Genomic DNA, 17392 nt, shown 5'->3' with positions numbered 1-17392 from the left:
TCAAGTTTGTAAAATATTTAATAGAGCAGTTTCCCAGCAGACTCCTGGCCAGAATCATCACCAGACTTCTAAAAAGTATATATATTTTTAGATCTGAAAATTTGTCTTTATTTTTTACAAAATGGATTCCAGGAAGTTTAAAAGGCAATATCATAGAGGACTTGGGCGCAGAAATCAGGTGTAGTCATTCAAAGCATTCAAGTAGGAATATGGTAATATAAATATTTGAAAAGCATCTTTTATCATAAATGTTCAAAACAAAATGTATAACTCATTCCAAACTAAAAACTGAGCTTTATAGCACGTATTTCCCTGAACAGAAAAAATAAGTAACTTTTGAAATATTTCTAAAGGCCTGAAAGCTTTTTCCTTGGTTAGTTACATTAGAAGACTTGCCTTTGATTAAATTCCTTCCTTTCCAAATATGGAAAGTATTACATCAGTCCACTGTTAAAACAGACAATATGTTGCAAATTAATTCTGGTATAGTATGTTCCAACAAAGCCTAGAGTGTAAAGGTGCTGAGGTGGCTTTGAGTTTAGTAGTCATCTCCTCTGCTGACAACCTCCTTGCACGTTGGGCGCAACAGTATAGTATGCTCAAACTGTGCTGTGTATGAGCCTTTAATGTCGCATAAGGGAGGATATGGATCCACTATACCCAAGTCGCACAGGTTCTTCAACGCCATTAGGTATTTACTCTCTCCCAGGCGATCTAGCCATCTGCGGCAGAAGGCAAGAGTACCAAAGTTTTCATTGATAACATTTAGCAAGTGTTTTGCTCTTGGAAGCCTGCAGAAAAAAGAACAACATATTTGAGAAGAAAGAGGTATCACCAGCAAGCATTCACTACAGAAATAAAACGCACCAATTAAGAAAAAGGTTAGATTTCAAGGTATTTTAAGACATCTCGGGATGTCTTTCTACATCAATCAGGTGTTCTGTTCACAAAAGAAAGTGCGTTTTCCTCCTGCAAAAAGAGATCCTTCCAAACAAATCTGAATGCTGCCAAACACCCTGGCCATCCATTTCAAATAGGGGAAGTTAGATTGTGAACATATCTGCATCTAACTACACAAGCAAAACTAAACGCAGTGACAAGAATAATTCTTTTAAATAATAAAAGGATGATTCATTTAATAAAGAAAAACAGAATTCTTCCTGATCCAAAGTGGTTAATAATCTGAACTGATTTAGGCATAAGCTTGTTGGCTTAAAACTCTGAAGTTTTACTTCTGAAGTCAAATACTTGGTAAGCTTTTTGTTCATCCTTCTTACAATATATAAGCCTAAGAATTAGAGGTTTATAGATCTGCTAAGAAATAAACTTATTTCCAAGCATAAGCAATTCCTTTCCAACCCTTAGGCTAATTCTCCACCCCCTCGCCTTTTTCGTATTACTAGATTGTTCTATGGAGACAAAACAGAGCTATCTGGAAAAGCATGTCTGCCTGCTATGTTTCTAACGATAATAGCCTTCACTTCAGGAAATATGCTGCACCCCCAGAAATGCCAAAATGCAATCCCAGTGAAAACTGAAAATTAATAATCTATTTCATTTTATAGCAATATGCTGAAACAAGAACTTAAAACCCACAAAATATGCATACAAACAAAACAGATGACATGAATAGCTTGATATATTCTGGGAACAGTACTAAGACGAAGATTGTGCCACACAACCATAATACAGATGTTGATTAAAAAAAACCCTATACATTTAATATAGAGAGTAATATACAAACATAAGCTATACATTATTAATTATACAAAAATTACTAATGACAGGAAGACTGTTAAAAACAACCTAGATTTCTGAAGATGTAATAATGTATTTTCTCTGTTTCCAGATTCTTTGGAATAATTCCATATTGTTCCAGATTTACAATCCAAGCATATTTCATAACAAGAACATTGCTAACACCACCCTTTGAGTCCTCTGACAGTCCTATTAATTAGTGAAGAACCCATCTCAAATTTGAACCCTAAGAGGGTGGTAGCTCTAGCACAATATACCAACAAAAAACAACAAAATCCAACCTTATTGGCACGTGCCCAACATCGAAGTTCTTCATATAGTGAGAACACTCCATATCATCATGAACAACACCTTTTCCTGTGCTACCAAAGGTTTCTATAGCATATACTTCACCTTCCTAAGGACAGAAAAAAAGGGAACATGTTGCAATATGAAGTAAGTGACATTGGGCCAGTCCGATACAATGATCTCAGTATAACAACTTCTGAATACAAGTAATTAAATGTGAACAGATTCAATCACCAAATCAATGCAGAGAAAAATTCAATACGGAGATTTCACACAGTAAAGTTACAGACATCTCCAAATCATCAGCTATTTATGTTAGTACCATTTTATTTGTTTCAAGCCATAAATATCAGCACATTTCTAGTCACAATTACTCAAAGTTAAAACACTGTCAAAGCATACATCTAACATAGCTAAGAAACTACATTCTGCTGCAAAACATTTGCTAACTGGAAGTAATTCTCCTTTGCTATTCAGATAGAAGTCCTAGGAAATGTATAGCTTAGACATAGCAAATAGATGTTGATTACAGAGACTTACTGCACTGAAGAACTTTCTGCCCAATTTCTGCAAGAATTTTCTGGTAACAGCTGCTAGTATAAACCCTTAACCTGCTCATTTCCACTCCACAAGATGAATTTCTTCAAGAAATGAAGGTGATATATATCTGCAAGGGCATTATCAAAATTCTAGCCAAGAATGTACTGAAATGCCATTATATAAACTCATTTCTGCCAAGTGCATTCACATATCCTTAATGGTAGGACTGTGAAAGGGACTTAAGATAGGGCACCAACGATTAACAGACAGCAGGAGCTGGAGTTTTTCAGTTTATTAAGCTACTTTGAAAGTCACAGCCCAAAAATAAGAAGCTGTATGAAAAACAGTGACAGGCTTCAAATTCAAGACAAACTCTTAAAGATGGCCCTGAATATTCAACTGATTTCATTTAAATTAAAAAAAAAAAAAACAAACACAAAACCACAAAAAACCCCACACAATGCCACAAAAAAAATTCACTTTACACCCACTTTTTCAGAATAAGGATTGTCAGAGGCTGTATTTCTCTCCGTCACAAAAAACTAATTGGATTGCAGTTTGATACTATAATTAGCACAGTACAGTAAGAGCTTGGCTATGCTCCACATTCTTCATTGGCAAAACTCGCTGTCTTTAACGATGTAGGACTGTGTCCTAAATAACCTACAGAAGCTAAAGAAAATAAAAAATGACTTCTCCCCAGTGTCTGGATATTCAATTAAAACAATCTCAAAGCTCTGTAATCTTTAAGTAAGATTTGCTTAAAGAACACTTAAGTTTTATACTAGTAATATACTGATGATTGATGATATACAAGACCTAACCATTCACTAAGCTAAAACAAGGAGGGCACACAAGCTTTTTCTACCTTCCTTTTCCAATACTCTTTAATCCCTTTGCACACTCCTATAGATAAGATGATAGTTAAAACTTTGTCTTTTTGCTCTCATCATTAACAAGGGAATCAACAATTATGACAAGTTTTAGGTGACTAGAGTGAGCCTACCTCAAAAAACAATCCTGTCCACACCACACCTGTCCCTACTCAGCGCTTACAAGTCTTATCTACTCTGATAGGCTTACTAGTGATCACTCCTGATCAGTGATCAGGCTTAGGATGAAATCAAAAGATTCTTATCTCATTACCAATCTTTAAAATAAGCCTTCTTAACTTGTTAGAACACAAGCTTACATCAAAATGGTGGCTAAATCTCAGGTTATGTATTTTAATACTGCCTTTCCCATTGGTATAGCTTGCCACATCATTTACAGCAATTTATCTTCCCTGCTCCAAAACGCTATTCAAACGACATCTTTCATCTAGCCTCTCACATTAACTAGAAATATACTTAATTATTTTGTATCTGCAAAGAAAAACTGCACTGGAAGCTTTTCAAGAAAGATATCATATCTAACTTTACTTGCAAAAAGTCATCCAAAGCTACAACATTACAGAAATATTTCTCAAGAATTACCTGAGCAAGAGAAGATCGTTATTTTGTCTTTTTAATTACAGAGTGAGCAAACAAGGAAATTGTGAATGACTGGCAAGTCCAAACACCTTTCAGGAAAACTCTCGTACCTCAAGTTCACCCCAAAATCTGAATTTCTGTCCTTTTCCCTGCTCCTCAGTGCAACATTCCTAAGTGCCACATTCCAACACTGCATTTAAGTAACAGATACACATTGAGAAATAAATATGCAAGCATTTCCGTAAGCTCTGCTAAGGCCATTCAGATTTCAAGGGTTTTTTTGGGTTTTTTTTTTTGTTTTTTTTAAATAGTAGGGTTCCAAGGCTTCAATTTCAGAAAGTGTTAGATACCAGAACACTCCAGGGATAAGTGGAGAAGCCACTGAGATGAAACAAGAGTGATCACTCCTTTACAGGAACACTATAAAATACAGCAAAGTTTTTCCTCCGCTGCTATTATCCACCAGGATCACAAACACCACACATTAGGACTGCACAGGAAATATTATTCTTGCAGTGACAGTTGAGGAAACTTAACAGAAAGATTTAAGATAACATTTACCTCCATTCTTGTGGCTTCTCCTCCTTTCACAATGGGCACCGTTTTTCCAGCATGTATCCTATATGGCCCAATCGAGTGTCCATTCAAATTGCGAATTGGTTTCACTTTTGAAGAAAACATTAATATTACAGGCAATTTCCTAACACGTTAAACCCTTTAAAGCAATTTGGTTTGTTAGCCCATACTGAAAGTACAACAGCGACTCATCATAGTGCAGAGGAACTAAACACAAAACTATCCACGCATCTTGTACAAATTCCAGCTAAGACAAGTTAGTTTTGTATGCGACATCAAAACTTCATTATTAAAGACTAGCAACTCCAACAGTAACAAAAGTTTATTAATAAAGCCAAACAGCAGGTACCAAATAATTTGTACATTTTGAAACCGTTGTTTAGCCTCCATGTTATCTGTTAAGGATACAATACTTGGAAGGATAAGCCAAGAATATTCCCCCAGAGGAATGGCAAGCCAGCCAGAAACACGTATTTATGCAAGTCACTCAGACCATACTTCTAGTACAGAGGTCTTTTCAATATGATACAAATAAATCAATATTTGTACAAACACATATACTCTAAGAGCAACTATCCTTATATAAAGAAAATAACTTGCCTTGGTATGTTTTGCCATCAATTTCAACCTCGTAAGACTCCATAACTTCTTGTATGGCCTCCCCCACATCACAGAGACGTACGTCTATTCCAGCACACTGAAAATAAAGTGCAAATGTAAATGGAAAATAATTGCAAAGTTCGCTGTAAAAAAACTTGGTAAATGACTTACATAACGATCATACCTTTATTCCAGTATTTGTGGCATCCTTTACAGCTTGTAATAGTCTGTCATATTTTGGATTGAATGTGACTGTAAAAGCACAGTCAATAATACGACCTGAAATCAGCAGAAGATAATTAGCTTCATAGTCTTTGCACTGAAGAACGTTCTCAAAATTTTAATTCATAAATGAAAACTAACCACTAATATGTGTCCCAAAATCTATTTTGCAAATATCATCGTACTGAAGGACTGTTGGATCTCCGGCATTGGGAGTGTAGTGGGCAGCACAATTATTCAGAGAGCACCCAGTAGGAAATGCAAGACCTGCATTTAAACCATTTTCCTTTATCAGCTTACGTGAGCAGTCTTCTAGTTTTTCACTAAAAGGCAGAGGGGAGGGAGAGGAAAAAAAGAACATAACAGTTGTCATTAATAGTTCTTATGATGACTTCAAATAAAATCAATGCAAGGACAAAACCTCAGAAAAATATTCAAGCAAATGTTTTAATTTGAAATCTTAAACTACTTGTATGCTAACTAGAAGGAGACTCTAGACTGGAAAACATAAGTATAACATAACGATCTTCAGTTCTTCATGTTGTTCCTTCTACCCTTTCTTGGGCAACATTGAGTACTTCGCTAGTGTTTTTACTCTAAATTTAAAATATCCATCCTTTACAAGCGACATTTAACCCATTCTTCCTGAGCAGCAGAGGTTATACAAGTAAAGGTTAGGCAAATTAAATGCATTTTTTCAATTACTGGGATTTAAAAAAAAAAAAAAAGGCAATAGTATAGTCCTCATTTATTAAAAAAAAAATCTAATTAAAGAAGGAAAATAATATTTTTTTTAAATTTAAACAATAACTGTGATAAAATTAAACCTTATGAGACTAGCACTTGTTCTTGGTTTTTGTCTACTCTCAAGCTGTTAGCCACTGGAAAGCTACAGATGTCCACCAGTGCATACTCCTATAGTGGCAGTGAATGATGTAAACTGCAGCTCACATCAGTGCACCATACTCTGATTTTATTTAAGCAAGCTATTCACTCAGAGCAATCTGGAAAAAGAAGAGAGCTTATTTTAACAGGCAAGTCCCCATAGCCTGAGGTACTTTAGGAAAAGTCATGTTTTGAGAAAATTATTGCTTTTAACTGTAACAGTCAAACTGTATAATTCAATATGACACGTTTGTTTCAGCCAGACTAGTGATTATTAAGGCAGCTGTCTTTCTTCTACTTTCCCTGATGGTATATTATTTCTTTCCGTTATCCTCTCACAGTTACCTTGAGAATCAACTCTGATTAGCTTTCTTACTATCCTACTCTTGTCAGCACAGTCCTCAGTCATAGCAGGCTGAAAGCACTTTATTTTGGAAGCTAAACTGTCCTGGATCAGTGTAGTACTTGGACAGTAGATATTCACCCTAGATAAGCTGAAGGACAGAAAGGAATAGTTGGAAGAGTCAAGAGAATCAGTCCAGGCTAATTATTTCTTTAAACTTTACCTTAATCAAACTCATGTTTATCTTAAATAACTGAGCAAATGGATTATCAACTGAGAACAACACAAAGTAACACTGTGTTTCTCCAGAAACATCAGTCCGTGAAGACTAAACACAGACAAAATCTTCCTGCCCTGAACTGAGTACGCAGCCATGCTGTTTTTATGCCTCTTCACCAACTCCCAGCCTCAGACAGCACCTGCGTTGCTCATCCACACAGCATTTCACTGACAATTCTGGCAAAAGCCAGGATGTTTACTACTGCTACTGCTGCTTCTCTCAGCACCGCTTGCAGAACTTATGTGCAAGAGTAGCCAGGGCACAGAACATTAAAATCAAGCACGTGCTCAAAATAAGTGAACATAACTGAAAGCTTAGTTTGAAATTCAGTATGATCCCAGGCCCTGTAAAGCTGCATAAGCTAAGAATATGTTATAAGGGCAAACTTAAAGGAAATAATTGGGGATATTGGTTGCATACTTCAAACAGAAATCTCTCCCAACACTCGTGACACAGTCAATTAAGCACACCAAATTGAGACTAAATCCCTCCCCCGCTGGAGAAACAAAAAAAGTCTACAGCAGAGGTCTTTGAGAAGATCTGTGTCCTCACCAGATTTCTATCATTGTCATTCCAGGTTTTATCCAGCTCATAACGTATTTTCTCACTTGTCTGTGTGCCTCTGCAGCCTCCCGAAAATCATTCCAGGTTTCCTCACTGGCTTGGTCTAGTGCTTTCTTTTCTTCACTAGTTGTTCTCCAAGCAGCAGTTCGCCTTCAAAATAAATAAAGGGTGTCATGAAAAGTTACTATAATCACAGTAGTCATTACAACTTGTCTAAAGCCTGCAAAGCGTATAATAACCAGTCAGGCCTATATTCCCCTGTGCAACAGTAAAGATCCTGATTTATAAAATTTTCAGAATAAAGGAAGCCTATAAAAATCTACCAGCACCACAGACTGGCACCTGTGAAAGGTAGTTACACTGCAGCAAAAAAATTATGTATACACAGAAATTTAACTCAGACCACGAACCATACTATTCCCTTTACATTTTCAAAAGCCTTACCTCCCAACCCTCCCAAAAGCCCAGAGAAGCAGTGTGCTTGCAGGATGCATAATACTTTTCAAAGAGACAGAACAGGCATATAAAATTCATATCAATGCCTCAATTCTACCTTGAGTTTAGCAGGGCAACATGCTCTGCTCATGCAAAAAGTTTACTTTTTGCACACTCTTACTCATTCAGACAGTGCTCTTCCTGTATGGAGAAGAATCTCAGCTACACTGTAGTGTAGCTACTTGGCCCAGAAACTGTTACTGACACAGAGACAATAAGCTCATTCAAAATTTAAGAGCTTGCAGTTCCAGTATTACTTTCACTCATCCTCAGAGTATTTAGGTAACAACACCTAACACAGTGCACAGTAACTATGACACATGCCAGAAAGTTACTTTCTAGATTTTGTGGATGGTGAATTAACATTTGTTCCAGGAGGATACCACTCATTTTGGCTCTTCAGTAGGTTCATAGAACAAATACAAGAATCATTTTCAATACAAGACTAAATATAAGATTAGTTTTGAATATATTTTTTAATGCATGAAGCCACACAACTAAGGTTCCAAGAAAGCAAACAAACAAAAAAGTAATTTAAGCACTCCAGCACCTGTCAGAACTTAACTAAAAGACTACTCTTCTGACTACAAAGTAGAGATACCCTTCAAATGGTGAAGCTGGAGCCCTGTAATGATGCTCAAAGAACTCCGTACATGCTATGCAAGACAAATACTACTAAAAACAATACATAGCTGCACATCCTGGTCGGTGGGTCCTAAAAGAAAAGGGAGGATAGACAAGATGGAGCAAAGATGCTGAACTACACCAAAGTTTCCGAATTTAGAAATTAACTTTTACCTTTATGTACGTGAGCTGATTCTAAGCAAACAACTGAATATGCAGAGTTAAAGGATTACTTTTTGAAATCCAAAAGTGTAGCTACTTACCTGTTTCATAGACATTGAACTTGGCCCCACTCCAAGAATTTCCTTCACAGCCAAAAAACAGGTATGAGTGAGCCAAGAGACCATGCCCTGCAATTTTGCTGTGTTTTGAACTGAGTATTTACATAGTGTTAAGAGGCCTGCAATCCTAAAGCCGAGTTGAAAAGATTAAGAAGGATGACAGGCTATTCCATAAAATTTTTCTCACAATGACCAGAGGATCCAAGTATTTTGAGACCCTTTTGCTTGTTTCCCTTGAACTTCCTGCTCCTTTTCAGATAAAGTAACAAAAGTGTGAAGGAGAAATCCCATGCTTACTTTTCTGAGCAGTTTTCTTGCTCCAATAGCAAGCATCACATGTACTACTCTTAGAATTTGCCTTAACACTGGTAAATTCCACCAAAAAAAAAAAAAAAGCAGCAGGCTGCAACACCCAAGTCTCCTTACTGCACTTGGAAATTGGACTACTGCCACCACAGTAGTCATGGCACAAGAAGATGGAAAAGGTATACTGCAGAAAAAAGTGGGGAGAGGGACTCGAGGATCCTTTCAGACTGCTCTGGATTCCAGCAGGGAACACCCTCTGGTAGCAAGAGTGGCTGACAGACTCTGGGCAGCTGCTCTGCCATCAGTCACAAACTTAAGCGCAAACCCCAGCAAACTGGCAGGAAGCCGTCCTCACTCTATCCTGCTGTATTTCAGCATATAGTCACTCCATGCAAGACAACTGGGGGACAAAATAGCCTCTACATTTAAAAATACTGTATCAGACCCAAAGCATTTTGCTGCCAAAGCTGCACCATTGCCATCTGGGAGCTCAGGAAAGGAGGCGACAAGAAATCCTGCTTGAGCCTAAGCACTTCAGGACATGTGAAAAATCAGTTGATCAGATAAAGGTCTGGCACCAAACATCAAGTCCTCCAACAGGTACATGAGCTAGCAAGCTTTTCTGAGAACAGTTTCCTAAAGTGCTGGCTACCACATAAATCAGCTTAAGAAGTTCACCTCCAAGCCATTTGTTCCCGTCTTTTCACTCCAGTTCACAGCCCCAGTTTTCACTAGTACAAATCTTTATAGGATTGTGCTGTAACCTAGATTTCAGTGATCAAAGATAAGAATTCCAGAAAATAACTCCCCCAGATTATTTTAACCCAGATAACAGCACTGGGGCAGAAACAAGCAGGCAGGGACAAGAAATCCTTAATCCCACTTTAACAAAATCAGTGTATCATGAAATATTGCTTATAGCTTTTCCACCCTCTCTGTTGCATCATTTCAAATCCAGGTGTCTTCAACAAAAAACCACAAGCCTTCAAACAGAACTAAACACCCGAGATATAAAAATATCAAAGCTGTTAGTCTGTTGCCTATGTAAGAACTGATTCTCTGCAATTTTTTCCCCTGAAAATTGAATGATACCCACTTCTAGTTCAACTTCCTGCACAAAATACACAATTCTAGGTTGAGGAGAGGTAACTTTAGAAAGCATGCGACATCAAGAGTTAAGATTAGAAGTGCAACTCTTTAAAAAAATCAAACACAAAACCCTACTGACCTCAGCACAAATAAGAGAAGCAGCACAAAAATGCTTCACCAATATATAAAATGAAACTATTATTCAGAATAGGAAATATCCAAGCATTCATGTCAGCTACTAATTTAAGTAGCTGCTTATGTTAGGAAATGCTGAAGTAGCATCATAAGAGTTAAGATATTTAAGTTAGGAACAACACTAAGCATGTATTTGCTCAAGGAAATTATATAAAGAAACTATTTCAGGTTCCTTAGACAAGTATATTCTTCTTCCACAACAGAACATTCTTCGTACAGAAAAGATGCCCCACTTAAATCCTGTTAGAAAAGGTGGTTTGTTTTTGTTGGTTTGTGTTTTTTTTCCCTTTCAAATGAATAGCAGTGAACTCAGAGTAAAACATTTAATCTTCAATAGCTGGATACATAACAGAGGTGTAAAAATAGTGTGTCATTTGTTAATAAACCATGAACATGCTTAAGATATTTATAATCTAATTTCCTGGATTGCTTAACTCATGTCTTTCTGAATGTGGCATATGCATATACAGACAAACATTTAACTCTTAAGCATGAAAGAATCACTCCTGGATCAGCCCATCAGGACTACCCTGTGGAAGTCCTTCATTAGCATGCTAATATTGTGCATACAAACAAGGCAGCCATTTATAAATAAATATGAGCACACCTTGTGATCAAATTGAAGTCATTAAAAAGAAGAACAGGCTTCCTCAAAACCAAATTTTAATGTCATAAAAATGAAACCATATTATTTGTGAATATCTGAACACAATTTATAGGATGTACTAGACTCTTAAGTATGTTGCCTACTCTCTATGAGAAACAGGCATTGACTTTAAACAACCAATAAATGTTTCAAAGTAATTTGATTCTGGAAAAAAAAAAAGTCATTGAAAACTAAACAATGCTTTCAGAAATATAAATATTTATCTACTTTGGCCCCCCCACTTTGGTTTAAACTATTTTTTCAGAGTTTTGATTCAAAATTGCCTGGGAATTTTTCAGTAATACTTGGTCTTTTCATTCAGCTTTTCATGCAATTCAAGTTAATGCCACACCCTGTCCCCCGTCCCGTCCCCCCCCGCCCAGTAAAACATGACCTTCCACAACACTTCATGTAGGAAAAAAATCAGGAAACTTGGTCAAGCTGGTATATCCTAGTTCCTAACAAAGCATAAGGAAATAGTAGGACCCTATGAAAATGTAAGGATGCAGATCTTTGTTCTAGTAAACCACTAGAAGCCGTTGCTTGTTTAGTAAAATTGCGCATTATTCCCACTTCACTATGAATTATAAAAAACAGTTTAGGTTATAACGATTATATATTCATACAAACAAAAAGAAAATAAGTGCAGAATATACCACTTAGACTTTTAAACTGAACTGTCTCATACTCCGAGATTGACATGTCTCTACCAAAAAATAAACAAATAAAAATAACAAGAAGCTGACATCTAGATGCCCCCAAAACTGCTGTATAACGGTGTCTCATCTCCCTAAGTTTTAAACGTTATGGTCTGAATTAGAACTGAGTTATTTTTCTTACAGGCTGCCTACTGAAATCCTGTTGGTCCCCTGCCTCATGGCAATTCAGCTCATACAGGCTATACCATAATTAAAAGGGTAGGGAAGGAGGAACATTTCTGGCCCGAAGACTTCTATTCATTAAGTTCTTAGATGATCCAGTTAAAAAAAAAAGGGGGGGGGTGGGGAGGGAAAGCACATTACCACTCACTTTGTCCATTTAGTTGTACGTTAACAGTTTTGCAATTCAGCACATCCAGATGACAGCGTTTATTTTTTAAGCTTAAAACACTCACCCATCTTGTGTTGGTGGGTATTCACATTCTTCTCCCTTCGGGAATATGTTGCTGGGAAATAGCTCACATATTGGAATAGAAGGTGGATCTGTCTGGACCTTAGCTGTTGAGTACAATTTAAGAAAGTTTTACATATGGTACACTGGAAATACTAAGTATCTTATTTCAACCATAAAAGTTAAACGGCAAAAGTTACTTAAGATCCCCTTACTAGAATTTGGGCTTCTACCAAGACAATCACATAATGATGTCTTCATATGACTTTATTTGGCCAATGCTCAAGGTGGCATTCAGGGATACCAGAAAGAAGAAAACTCAGCCAGACTTAGTCTACAAACCCAAACCAGCACCCAAAATTTGTTTCAACTGCCAAGAACAGCACTTACACATGCTTATACCAAATATTCATGCAGTCTATCTTTACTTTTGTGCTTGATACCTACGTCCTTTCTTCTTTTTCTTCTTCTTCTTCTTCTTCCCTGTTGCTCCATCTCCTTCACCCTCTCCGTCTACAGAAAAGAAAGTGCTCAGGTGAACATAAAATAACCTTAGATAACCACCGAATTTTGAATGAGACACAAAACCATCTGGACTATCTGGAAATACTTCTTTCACAGCAGAATTTAATGGATTAAAAGACAACAGCTAGAAGCTGCCACCAAACCATTAGCATTTTCAGTCCCTACACCAAACACAGATCTAAGAAAATACTTTCTAAAGTTGATGACTTAAACATATCACCAAACAGAGAAAAAAAGAAGCTCAGGGAAAGAGTTTTCAGAAAGTCCTACTCCAAATTCCTCTATTTTCAATTCACCCAAAAAGATGCCTGGGACTGGGGGAGGGCATGAGACAGAACTGTATTAGACACAACAGCTAACACAAAGCTAGGAACTACTGCTTCAAACACACCTTCTGATGCTTCAGCTAAAGGAACTTAATGCATCTGGAAAGATAAAAAACCCAAAGAAGATGACAGCACTTAGGTCAGGATGAGTTTAATCTGGAGATAACAGGGAAAGTCACAACCAGCACTGAGCAAAACTACTGCGTGTGGGATGTACCAGTGGGAGGTTTTCACAGAGCACAGCATGTAAACACCAAGAATCGCTACACCATGTTACAGTCACATTTGGGAGTTAACAGCAACCCTGTGGACTTGGTGTTTGGCTACATCTAATGCTTAGTTACTTCATACACAATGAAGTATTTATCTAATGTGATACCATCTAACTAAACCTGCTGGACCTAACTACAAGTTAATTTCAAAATGGGTAAGTACTAGTCATCCACATTTAGAACATTTATTTTTATCTAAAACAAAAAGTAAAATTGAAAGAACTTTTAGAATCAAGTCAAAGCACTGCCATTTCAAATGCATTTATACAGAAATTTGTATTTGCTCATTTATTTAAAAACCAAACCAAAACACTGACCAGTTGTTCCAGTCACTAGATTTCAAGCCTCTCATGACAGTCAGCGTCATCTGCGTTTTTATGCTGTAGTGACTGCTATAATCCTGCAGCTGGGGCAAATTTCAGTAATGTGTCACCCCTGTCCCTCCCCAGCTCATTTTGGCATTAAGTATTTTATTTTAAATTTTTGTAAAAAATTGCAGGTATAACTTGTACTACTAGTGTAACTACATCATAGTCCAGTCTACCGGATTCTCTATCAATCCATATTTCATAGGCAGCCGAAAATCCTTAACAGCGCATATGAATTTTTTAAAAATGTGGTAACTTTGCCGCATTTCTCTTGGCCTTGAGCTGTGCTCAAACCATTCATCAAGAAATGAATTAGACGTGACTCCAGTTCATTCACCCAGTGATTTTTGGATTTTTTTTTTTTAAACACTAGACCTAAACTGCAAAAAAAGTACCGCATTTCTTAAATGTTGTTGCTGTTGCTATCTGCTTATTGTGTCTTTCATACCTCACTGCACGTGAATCTGCCAACTGCAAGCCAAACTAACCAGGCCTATGCTTTCACGTCCTTGAAGACTGGTGCAGACTAACTGTGCTGCCAGAAACATAACTACTGCATCTGGCCAATACTTTGTTTGTCTTCAGGTTATTTAGCTGGTAATGAAAAAAAATTTCACCAGAAAAGCAATTTAAGATCTTTGCAAAACTGAAGCCCAACCTTACGCCATTTTGGTATAGCTGTTTAATAACTTAGCCTAATATCAGGCAAAAACATTATCTATCAGCATGTTTTAACACTGCAATGGAAATCTGACAAGCACTTTCTAATCTATCCCAGATTTCAAAAAGGTATACAGTCTCACCTCTGAGGCCTCTCAGTTATGGGCTTATCAAGAAAAAAAAAGGGGGGGCGGGTAGCTATTTTATTGGTTTTAATCTAATGCAGCACCATGTCTTAAGCAACACCTCTGAAACTACACAATTAAGATAGCAAGTGGTGAGAACCAGTACAAGCAAGAACACAGTTTTCTTCAAAAACTTACAGCAATTATTATTTTTCTGCAAAAAAAATATTGTTTTTCTAAAAACACATCCAAGTCTAATATGTGGAAAAAAGGAAGATTATTTCAGTGATAGCACCACTTCATATTTTTTATATACTTTCTAATACTGTAATACTAATTGCGAATACTGTGAAGAGCATAAAAGAACACAGCACTTGATCTGCAACTAACAATGTTATTTCTCCTGAGATGGAACTATAACTATTCTAATAATTTTCAAATAATTTATTTCATTGTATAAAGTTTTCACTATCCTCCTCAATACTTCTTATTTTAGTTGCAAAAATGGCAAAGCACATGTTGCATTAATTATCTTGCAACTCCATAACCTGAAATATAGCATAAAACAAATAATCCATCAGAATATATTTCTACGGAAAGTAATTGCATAAAACTGGATGCTATATATAGATTAATGATGTTCAAAGATAAATTTACTTGTAATTTTATATATCCCATCACACTTACTTCATTTTTTTAAACTTCTATATCTAATTTATTAAATTAAATTCTGGAACGATGAATTCCAGCCATAGTCAACTAAGAAGATTTCTAAGCAGAGTAATAAGAACCATTTTAGGGTGCCAAGCCAACTTTAAATGCTAATTCACAAGAAGGAAACCAAATTACTAACTGGAGAACTGTAATTTCTTAAATGTCCATTTCTACTGAGAACCACTCATCAAAACAAAGCAGAGACAGCATTTTTATCTGATATTCCTACAGAAAAGATGCATTCAGCCTGGATTTCAATACCAGACATTTCCAAGGCACTTGCTTAGAACATCAGCTGTCTAGCACAAGCAAGACACAAGGTGTATGCCTTGCTTGTGTATTAATCTCTCCCCAGTTCAGTTTTAATGAAAAATTAGGATTACAGATGAACAGGTTTCAGGTCACTGGTAAAGACTCTAAGACCTTGTATTAATTAAAATGCTTCCTTAAAATTTTCTCTGTATTTTTTGTTCTAAGCCAAGAATAAGAGACATAATTTGGAACGTAAATTTATACCGACCATGGTAATACAACTGAGAATGATTTACAGCTTACCTTATCTTAAACTAAACGTTTCCCTGCAGTAATAAGATCCTTGAAAACAAGAAGCTTTAACAAAGCTGTTATCCCTGTTATTTTTTATATATATGCATGTGTGACAGCTAAATTGTTGCCAAAAAAGTAGAAAGCATATACAGTTGGACCTCAGCTCTCCCAAGCAAAAAAAAAAAAAACCAAACCAAAAGGCATCTCTAAAGGTTTGTTAAAATGAGAGTCTAGGACAAAGCCAAAACTGGAAATGTCAAGAGAAAAGATAAGTTACACTTGCCTTCATCATCATCATCTTTTTCTTTCTCCTCCAGTGCTTGCTTATCCAATTGTTTTGCTACATCATCAAGAGCACCTTCCATTTCTTTATCTGTTTCTTGTCCTGTTGGTAAAATTAAAGTATGACTTACAGTAAAAGGATAGCTCCACATTAGTAAACAATAGCCCCCAAAATTTTATAAAAATATTATGTGGTACTCGTCCTACAGATACCAGAGCACATGGTGCTTTTTTTTTTTAAAGCAGACCCCATGTGTAAGATTGCAGGGCACTACAGTGACAGGTACTGTTACTGAAACTTGCATATAAAGGTAGTGTTATCCAGACACTTATGATTACTTTTTTTCTGCCAGGGTAACTAATTCTTCTTGCCATAGCTGCAGCCTGCTCTTGTGAGATAATATGGGCGTAAAGTAGATAATTATAAATGCACAGCATGATCATCACTAACTGCTAGCCTGCTAAAACAAACCCAAACCGTAGTTTCTTTACACTATACGCCCAGACTTGCTCCTGCTCTCTTAGAGAACTTGGGAGGGGTACAGAGACTCCATCATGCGGGATGACTTTTACAGCAGCAGCCTTACGCCTTTCTCCCCTCAGGGCATAGGAGGGGATGAGGGTAGGGGTAGCTTCTCCTGCGCGCACCGCAGCAGGAAGGACTTCCTTCGCCCCAGCTTCCCTGGTGCTGAACAGCAGCAGCATCCTCCCGGCACCCGCCAGCCCCCTCCTCGCCGAGGGGATCCCCCTCAGCCCACATAGCCGCCACGGGCCGGGACAGCGGCCTCGGCGGCGCCCATGACCCTACCCGCGCCCCGCACGGCAGGACCCTTTTAGCCACCCACAGCCGCCCGCCGCCGCATATGAAGCCCGATCTGCCGGGTCCCGGCCCCCTCAGGCCGCCCCGCCGGCCTGTCAGCGGAGGGTCCCGGCGCGGCCCGGCCCCTACCCGCGGGGCCCGCTTTGCCCTTCTTCTTCTTCTTGCGCTTCTTCTTGGCACCATCCTCCGCGCCGAGCCCCGCCGCGCCGCCCTCCGCGCCGTCCTTGTCCTCAGGCTCCGGCAGCAGCTCGCCGTTGAGGTGCTTCTCCGCCTCGGCGGCAGCGCTGCCCGCCTGCCCCACGCCCGCCATGTCGCCGCGGCCGCGCCGCCTCCCACACACGGTGTGAGCGAGAGAGAGCGAGAGGCGGGGCCAGCCCTCCGCTCTATGGTGAGCGCGGGGCACGCCGGGAAGGCTGGAGGACTCCGCCAGGGAGGGGAGGAGGAAGAGCGCGGGAAGCTCTTCCTACCGTCTCCCTCCTC

The 17392-nt window shown here is 38.1% G+C and overlaps 1 protein-coding gene across 1 annotated transcript; it reads right to left on the bottom strand.

Moving 5' to 3' along the window:
• METAP2 (methionyl aminopeptidase 2) lies at positions 1 to 17279 on the bottom strand. Its single transcript, XM_072865584.1, has 11 exons — positions 17042 to 17279; positions 16094 to 16195; positions 12722 to 12787; positions 12279 to 12381; positions 7517 to 7678; positions 5598 to 5779; positions 5419 to 5513; positions 5235 to 5331; positions 4620 to 4723; positions 2040 to 2155; positions 1 to 791 (listed from the first exon to the last, which is right to left on the bottom strand). The coding sequence occupies exons 1-11, from the start codon at positions 17220 to 17222 to the stop codon at positions 539 to 541; spliced, it is 1461 nt and encodes a 486-aa protein (XP_072721685.1). The 5' UTR covers positions 17223 to 17279; the 3' UTR covers positions 1 to 538.
• Positions 17280 to 17392: the final 113 nt, after the last annotated feature.

Source organism: Ciconia boyciana, chromosome 1 (genome assembly GCF_034638445.1).
Source record: "Ciconia boyciana chromosome 1, ASM3463844v1, whole genome shotgun sequence".
In the NCBI taxonomy this organism is placed as follows: domain Eukaryota; kingdom Metazoa; phylum Chordata; class Aves; order Ciconiiformes; family Ciconiidae; genus Ciconia; species Ciconia boyciana.
Note: the sequence above shows the minus strand (reverse complement) of the source record. Positions and strands in the feature narration are given on the sequence as shown.